The sequence below is a fragment of the Podarcis liolepis genome (assembly GCF_965112155.1).
Source record: "Podarcis liolepis genome assembly, chromosome: 2".
Classification (NCBI taxonomy): Eukaryota; Metazoa; Chordata; class Lepidosauria; order Squamata; family Lacertidae; genus Podarcis; species Podarcis liolepis.
The window spans coordinates 22,286,158-22,295,331 of NC_139555.1; the positions used below are offsets into that span (position 1 = coordinate 22,286,158).

General features: G+C 43.4%; 1 protein-coding gene across 6 annotated transcripts in view; it reads left to right on the forward strand.

Annotated features, from left to right (window-relative positions):
• IKZF4 (IKAROS family zinc finger 4) overlaps nt 1–9,174 on the forward strand; it is an 85,490-nt gene that overhangs the window by 62,321 nt on the left and 13,995 nt on the right. For 2 of the 6 annotated variants that reach the window (XM_083490113.1, XM_083490115.1), the window contains exons 8-9: nt 37–3,284; nt 3,440–6,653. In XM_083490113.1, coding sequence (XP_083346239.1) covers nt 37–785 — 749 coding nt within the window. In that variant the 3' untranslated portion in view covers nt 786–3,284; nt 3,440–6,653. The other 4 variants (XM_083490110.1, XM_083490111.1, XM_083490112.1 and 1 more) reach the window with 3 other exon arrangements.

The following is a 9,174-nucleotide window of genomic DNA, read 5'->3' on the forward strand; positions in this document are numbered from 1 at the left end:
AACTTGTCTTTTGATACCTCTCGTCCTTTGCCTTAGGAGAGAAGCAGATGCGGTTTGGCCTCTCCGACATGGCATTTGACGTCAGCTCCGGCTTCGAGAAGGACGTGGAGATGGTGGCGGCCCACCATCCCATGGACACGAGCTTTGGCGGATCCCTGTCCTTCATGGGAGCAGAACACTTGCGCCCTCTCAGAATCCCGCCGACCAACTGCATCTCCGAGATCACCCCCGTCATCAGTTCCGTCTACACGCAGATTCAGCCCCTCCCGGGCAGGCTGGAAATAGCAGGAAGCCGGGAAGCTGCGGAAGGCCACGAGGACCTTCCCGACGGGACGCAGATTGTGTACCGGGCATCTCGGGAGCCCAGCATGGTGTCACCTAGCAACGGCTGCCAGGATTCCACAGACACTGAGAGCATCCACGAGGAGAGGGGCTCACAGCAGCCGCTGCTGTCCGTCATTGGGAACTGCACCAGCAGCCGGCAGAGTCCGGCCTACGCCAAAGAGGACCCAAAAGTACAAGAGGGCATCATTCCCACCACCACTCGGTCAACTCCCAGCTCAGCCAAAGAAGCCCTGCGTGTGGTGAATGATGAAGGGGAACAGATAAAAGCCTTCAAATGCGAGCACTGCCGAATCTTGTTCCTGGACCACGTCATGTTCACTATCCACATGGGCTGCCACGGCTTCAGAGACCCTTTCGAATGCAACATCTGCGGCTATCACAGCCAAGACCGGTACGAGTTCTCCTCCCACATAGTGAGAGGGGAGCATAAAGTCGGCTAGTCCTAAACTCTCTCCCCTCTCTCCCCACCTTCCTAAATCTCCCTCCCCATCTCTCGTGCCCCACCCTCGCCGGGTATGGAGCCGTTCATTTCTTTTGTACTCCGTTGCACTGACTTTGGCTAAAAAAGAGAAATGTTCTAAAAAAATAAAATAAAAACCCTAACTTAAAAAAAAAAATCCAACAAACTTGAGATGGGGAGGAGCTCATAACATTTGCCTTTTCTACGCTGTGTTATTTAAATACTGTTTATTGATTTTAAAGTTCTCTTGTGCTTTTGATTCTCTTCCACTCATAGTTGTTATTTATTAATTTCATTTCGCTATTTTGTTGTCATGTAAGCCTTTTCTTTATGTCATTTTGCCAGGGGCTTCCTCCATTTTGAGGGACACGACACACCCCTCTGGTACACATCAGCAAGATATTAGTGTCTTTCATGTCTGTCCCTCCTTCCTCCTCCATTCAAAGTTTCTTTGGGCTTCTTTTGGTGAATTTCAGTTCAGGTATCTATCTCTTGTCAAGCCCACCATGTTAGACATTAAGAACCTCAGATCAGGTGCTAATATACTCTTGTAGAACTTCGCCCTTTCAAAGGGGCTAGGAAAGCCACGATTTGAGTTACACTTAGATGGTGATGTCAGGAAGAACCGCATGTTCCCTCTTTTTTGGGTGTCTGTGAAACACAGCATAGGAAGGTATCCTACTAGGAACTCTGTGGTCCCATGAACTCTATACCTCTATGCTTCTGCTTTATGACAGCTTTGTGTCTCTTCTTTCGGGGCACAGAAAAGGTGGCGAATTCTGCATCTGGTGAAAATGAAGGAGCTGCAGCACCAAATAGTCTGAAGGAAGGTGGCAAGCGTTTGTGTACAAAGTTTGCCAGGGTGCTGCTTTTGCAAGCTCAGTTGAAGATCAGCATTAGGAAAGCAAATCCTCCCCCCCCCCCCCCAGGATGCAAGGAAGGAACCTTAGCACTGCCTGGTTAAAGGGCATGTTCTGCATCCCAGCTGTTAGGAATCTGGGATGCCCTCCTTCAAAAGGATTTGCTTCATGTCCGTGTTGTTCAGCGTGACCTTCTCTCCAGGAGGGTTGCTTGAGCTAATGTCCTCTGAGCTTCCTTCTGCCGGCTCTTAAAGAGTCAATTTTTTTTTTTAGTGGAAGTTTTAGAAGGTGTGAGCCTCAACCCTTAGGTGAGAGTGTGTCACTGACTTCTCTCTCCAAAAGCATGCAACTTCCGTAGGGTGAATAAATAAACATGACCCTGTTGGATGTGATTCCTAGGAGACACAATCAAGGGACTTTCAGTGGAAGGCAGGAAACAAGATAGCAAAAGCCTCTGTGGCTTTTATTAACCTCCCTTGCAACTACTAGAGTCGGGTGCTGAAGCCTTGTCACTTCTTGCTGTTGTTCTGGTGCCTGACTTCTGCCTCTCTCCAGTCAGTTGCCCAGGAATTGGTTATCACAAAGCAGCTTGGGGTTTGACTCCTTTCCCAGCAGGAAGGGCTGCCTTGTTTTTGCACAGATCAGTCAAAAACCTTAGTGATCCGTGCTCAGAAAGCATATGGGGGTTTTTTGGACTCCATTAGCAAACTCTTGACAGCAGCAGCCATGAAGGTGGAAGTTCCTTGTCTTGTACAGCTACGTAAAAGCATACAGTGGCATGGACAAAATCGTGTAGAGAGTAACTTCTGGTAACCTGTCTGCCCAATATCTACACAGTAGCCAGAGTCTCCCATTTTCTCACAGGTACATGATCAGTGGTGCCAAAGAGGGCCATTGGTGTTCTGCAATGCAGATCCCGCCGAAAAAACCTTGCTTTGTGTACTTTAGTGTCTTAAAGCCTTGATCACCATGAAGGGCTGAAACCTCTAATTCTGTAGTTTGGTTGAAGATGCGTTTCTGTTAGTGGACTGTAGGCAGGATTTGTTACTCCACGTCAGGCTTATGCAGTCATTCCTACCAGCCCAAGCAGAAATTCTGTTTATCCTTGCTTTTAAGAGTGTAATCGCCAAATGTAAAGGCTTGGGCGTTGAGGCAGCATAACTGGGGAAGTTTGCCTTTCTGCAAGGTGTTGTCCTTCGTCTCAGCACCTTGACCTGCTAGAAGCACCTTGCCTGAGAGAAAGAGATGGGAGGTAAGGGTAAAATTGTATCTCTAGTCTTAGGACACAGCAAGGGGAGAAGGCTTGTGGTTTTAGATAAATGCCCATGATGCATAAAAAATAACTTGCTCAACAGCAGCTCAGCAAACTGCTTCCTTGTGGGATAAACCAAAGGCTGTTCTTTTTCTACTTATAGAAACACCTCAAGTTGCAACGTTTTGTTCGGTTTTGCCCTTTTGTTATTAGACTTCTTTTTTGAGATGTGAAATGCTAAATTTTCCGAGCTGTCGCCACCCCTTGCAAGGCCGGACAGATTTGCTTAACTGGAAAGGCCTTGACAAATGAGATATTCCGGGGGATTCCTCTAGAAGATGGGAAGGTGAGAACCTTCCTTCAAATAGTTGCAGTGGCGTAGCGTGGGTTGTCAGCACCCGGGGCAAGGCAAGTAATTTGCGCCCCCTAACCCATGGATTTGCGCCCCCTAACCCTAACCCCCAGGTGTTGCGCCCAGTGCGGCCGGCCCCCCTGCACCCCCCACGCTACGCCACTGAATAGTTGCACTCCACTGTTCTGCCACACTTTCTAAAGCTCTTAACTTTTCTGGTACAAAGTCACTTTCCCCTTCTGCCTTGTCACTTGAGTTCAGCATACGAATTGTATCTTACAGGTTCAGAAGGCATTTTGAGCTGGTTCCGGCAGATGTGTATTTTGTGGCTTCAAGCAGAGGGAATAGAATATTAAAATTCTTGTCATTAAGATTACTATTGTGCAATACGAATGGAACCTGCTGGGAGACTTTGCCAAATTGCTAAAGGGACTTGAGAGTCCACTTCCTGTCTTTTCAATGAGGATTGTACTTTCCCCTCCCTCCCTGTTATTCCTTAGGCCCCTTGGATAAAGGATTTTGATTTTTTTAAAGCACTCATATCTCCTATTGGTGTACAGTATTCAGCACTTTTTGTGATTGTTAAACCGAAGAATCAGTTCAGAAGGCATAGTTCCCCCCTCAATAATTCCCAAGACTTGGATGCTCATTAAATTATATTATTTGAATGAAACTGCCCAGTGGTGATTCTGGGGATGACACTTCTGTACTGGGAATTGTTACGGGGTTTCTCATGTGACTGGAAGACATCTTATGATCCAGCTATTATACATTGTATTTTTGAATGTTTTGACTTCATACTGCTTTAAAAGTTAGGATTTGTCCACTACAAATCTTGCAAACATGAAGGTTTGAGTCAGATTAACACAAGCAGTTTGATAAGATAATTGTGTTGAATGAATGAACTCAAGGTGTTCCATTTGTGCCCCTGGAAATCTGTGAGAGCATATCTTAAAGCTGCTTCTTAGCTATTTTTTAAAACACACATTTGGGTTCTCAGGAAAGGCTTATCTAAAGACTTGTGAAAGCAGGATGTTGGAAATCTAATGCACATTTATTACATTTAATAAAAAACCTCAAAGCTGATTTCCAACTTTTAAAGACATTTACCTGTCATTGAGTGACTGTTTTGGCCCATTTTGTGTATATGAGCAAGTAAAAAAAAAGCTTCTTCCAGAATGCGTTTTCAACATTTTTTCCCATGAACCGCCTAACACGCCAGTATTTTAGATGATTCTTGCATCTTGCTTATAGGATTCATCCTGTGAAAGCTAACTAGCTTTTCACATAAATGCGTTCAGAGAAAGATCTAAAACATTTGTCGCGTGAACCACAAATGTTATAGAATTAAATCTCTGAGTTGAGATGTTTGCACATCTTCTGATCCAGGCAGACCTGTGTGTATAGCAGTAATGAGAGAAGCAAACTCCTAAACTCAATGTGTGCATGTTTTTGTTCCTCCCTCTCCACCCCAGTATGAATCTAGGCCTAGAATGGTGTTTGCAGGAATCATTTCCATTTATAGGAAGATTCTCTCTTGTAGGATCTGACAAAGAGCACTTTCCTCTAGGTACATGAGGCTGTCTGGACCTCTGGTTGTGGCACACATGCAGGGTTGAAGGCTTTTCTCCCAGTGTGTTTTGCAACACTATATTTAATTGGCAAGCACTATTTGGTCCATCAATCAAGGTGAAACAAAAGTTGGTATTTACGAAGTCCTCCAACTATCGAAAGAGATCACTTATTCCCCAGACATAGGCAAAATCTTATGTGTGGTGTTTTTTTGTTTGATTATGTGACCAGTCTTTTAAGCAGAAGTGGAAATAAAGCAGAGAGCAAAATTTGTATCTGCTTCCCCCCACTTAGTAGATCAGCTGCATAGTTCATGCTAGGCACTTAAATAAATCTCAATCTGTAAAATAGAGCTTGGGGGAGACACACCCCAAAGCAGCTGTTACACAACCGGGGGCCTTTCCACATGTTTTTGGGAGCTACAACTCCCCATCAGCCACAGCCATCTTGGTTTGGGCTGAAGGCGAGTTACAGTACAAAGCATCTGAAACACCACCTTAGGGAAAGTTGCTAAGAATATGGAGTTTGTTTCCCTAAAATAATCTATTCTTCCAGTTCTAGAAGTGATCCTCAATGCTCTCATCTTTTCCATGTGAGATTAGAGTTCTTTCCAGCTCCCCTAGACCAAATTCTGGGAAGATGCATCTTTCTTTCTTTTTTTCCAATGCAGAGACTAATATTGCTGTGAAAACTGTAAAACATAATCCGACTAGCTATGCTTGTCAACTTGATACATTTGTCAAGAAGTGGGGGCATGTATTGACTTCTTGACATATAACATTGGGAAGGAAATACGTTAGTGCAGTCTTTCTTGTTAGACATTTTTACAGGTTGTTGTTTTTTCCAGATACAAGTGTGATTCTTTGACAAGAACAACAACAAAAAATTAATAGGAAAATCGGCTTTCATAGTTGGGTACCGACTTCTTGAAAGCCAAAGATGGCCCTTGGGTGCTTGGCATCAATTAATGCCACACTGGTAAATTGAAGCACCTAAAGGGTCATTTGTTACTGTTGATTTCTATTTGTAAAAAGTAAAGATATCCCTTTGTGCCTCCATACAAAGCCCACGTTCAGACTTTTTCTTCCTGTTTTTAGTGGGAATAGAACCGCTCTCTGCAGGAACTCTTTGGTTTTCTTTTGGTTTTTTTTTTTTTTAAATCAGATATATTGGGTAGTTCTTGAGCTAAATGAAGACCTCCAGCTCATCACTGTTGAACTATATTTACAGCACTGTGGAATGGTACGAATCTCTCTTAAACCTGCTTCTGTGATGAATCAGGGAGCAAAAATCCTGTTTCAGACTTCACAACTTACCTCCTGCTTCTCCCCTTTTGTGAAAATGGAAACAGGTTTGTTTTTAGAGAAACAAAGCTCTAAAATTTCTAAGAAAACCAGTGTTCTGTTTTATTTTTGCTTTCACCTGTATGAAGAGCCTAAAAAACAAATCTTGGAAATTTTGTAAAACTCCAGGTCTCTAACTTGTGTAAATATTATATATTTTTTAACCAGATGTATGAAGAACAAAAAGATGTGCAATATCCCCAACCCGCTACAATATTCTTCTCTTCTTTCTAACAAGCTTTCATTTGTATATTGTTATTGGATTTGCTGGTGTCGCACTCTTTTCCCTTTTTTTTTTTTTGGTGGGGTTAAACTCACTTTTAAATAAAAGAAAAACCTCTTACTGCAAAAGCTTTTTTGTATCTGTAATATATTGTAAGTACATATTTGTGTAATGGAGATTATACTACTGTTAAGTTTTGTACTGTACTGGCTGAAGGTCTGTTATAAATAAACATGAGTAATTTAACAGCCTGGTCTCTTGTTTTCCTAACTGGATTATTGCCAGGTTTGTGCTGGCTCCCCATTCTTAGATCAGCACCCTGTTACAAAGCCATGCTGATTGATTCATTCACACATGCACAACCCCCCCTCCCCTTTCATTTCATCAGAAACGAGCTGATGTGCTCGTGAAGATACATGTATGCATTTCTGCTACCTGCAAAGACGGCCTCCCGGTATGCCCCACGGAGGACCTTAAGGTCCATAAATAGCAACACCCTAGTGGTCCCGGGCCCTAAGGAAGCTAGATTAGCCTCAACCAGAGCCAGGGCCTTTTCAACACTGGCTCCGGCCTGGTGGAACGCTCTGTCTCATGAGACCAGGGCCCTGCGGGATCTGATTTCTTTCCACAGGGCCTGTAAGACAGAGTTGTTCTACCTGGCCTTTGGCTTGGAGTCAATTTGATTCCCTCCCCCCCTTTCTTTTTTCCTTTCTCCTCCTGTGATGAGGCAGCATTTTAATGTTTTACTGTTGTATTTTAATCTTGTTTTTAAGTTGTATTCATTCAACTTGTTTTTATTATTGGTTGTTAGCCGCCCTGAGCCCGGCCTTGGCTGGGGAGGGCGGGGTATAAATAAATTTTATTATTATTATTATTATTATTATTATTATTATTATTATTATTAGCACTGCAGTTTCCTTTATGGAGGAACTCTGCTTCAAAGAGAGACATTTTCATAAGTTTTAGGACAGGGGTTGGCAAGGTTTACCTCACCTGGGCCAGTTCACTCCAGTGGAGATCCCTCTGTGGGCTGCATCGCGCGCACGCCTGTGATTTTCGGTGTCTGCGCAGACGCCATTTCCGGCACCACAGAAGCGAGTCTCGAATGGGCAGCTTGGTTCGGGGGCGGCTCGGGGGCGGGTTAAACAACCCCTGTGGGCCTTAGGTTGCCAACCCCCGTTTTAGGACCCAAAGCATATATGCCAGTCCAAGTTGCCAGTCTATGATTGGACAGAAACAAGGATAGTGTATAAGCAAATACCTATATTTATAGGCTCTTCCATAGGATCCCATTAAATAGAGTGAGAGCCAGCACTGAAAACTGAGCTGCTAATCTTCATGTCTGTTAACTTTTTTTATTCTGTCGCTGTTATTATATCTGTCACCTGATTTCAGAAAGGTGAATTCAAAGTGACCTTGAGATGCAATGTCATGCTCTCCGCAAACATGACTGTGGCTGCATCTACACAACTATAAATACAAATTCTCGGGGGAGGGGGGGGACGTTTTAAAGCTCACGATGGTAAATTTCATAGAGTTCCAATTTCAGCTCTACAGCGTCAACTAGTATTATAATGCATTTATAATTTGTTTTTACTAATGTAGCTGAGTCCCACAGGACTGAGTACAGAAATATTATTATTATTATTATTATTATTATTATTATTATTAAATTTTATTTATACCCCACCCATCTGGCTGTGTTTCCAACTCAGGTGTCTGATACAGTAGCAGTTCAGGCAGCGGCTGAAAACCCAAGTGCTGGGTGTGACTGACAGCCAAACTGGTACTACTCTAACCGTGGTCAGAAAAATGCATGAGGCATTAAGGGTCACAGGGGTGTGGGATACTGAAATAGAGCCCATCTTAGAATTCACACATCATTGACCACTTCATACGAAGTAGGGTGCAAGCCCATTTCCACCCCCAACTTCGGAGTCTTGACAGAGTGAGCCTTCTTCCCAACTCCCTATGGTAGTTGTATATTGTGACTTCCCAATGACCTTCCAGCCTAGGTGGCATTTTCCTTAAGTGAAGAAAGAAAAGCTGTGTTTTTTTCTGGAAGGGAAAACAGACTTGAAAAAGAACTAACGCTCAAAACATCCAAATACCCTCCAACGGAGAATTTATGTGCAATTCGGAGCTTATCCTAATATACCAAATTCTTTAAAACTGGGCAAAAAGCCTTTCAAGCTATCCCTTCTGTGAATCCTCCATCCTATAGTTGGGGGACGCTTCCATGGCTGCCCACCCTCTTGTGAGCCTGTTCTTGAACGCCCAAGACAAGGCAAACAATCAAGTTCTCAGAATTAAGCAAACTTACGTTTTAATAGATGCAGCAAAGGAAGAATCTCTCTCTCTCTCTCTGCTTCCCACCTTTTATCTTTTATTCCTTCTCCCCATTCACGTTCAATTAGGTCAAGGCCGCAGGTTCCCTATGTGATGCACTAGTGTTGAGGAAGAAAATCTCTGGAAGTAATCAATTACATCCCTAACACTGACTATGAAGAGCGCTACTACCTAATTAACGAAGAAAGAAGCTGTAAAAACACACTTGGCTGGAGTGGTGTTTTTTGTTTTTTTTAAAAATCCAAACACTTCAAACTACCGTATTTATATGTCGCTGCCTTGAAACCACATCAGCAAGATAATCTGTTTCTTTACCTCAGGACACTGAAAAAGGAACAGAGGTTCCCAAGATGCCTAATATGAGTGAGACACACGGTTTACAACTGCCACGCGTGAGTACAAACTCAAATGTTTTAAA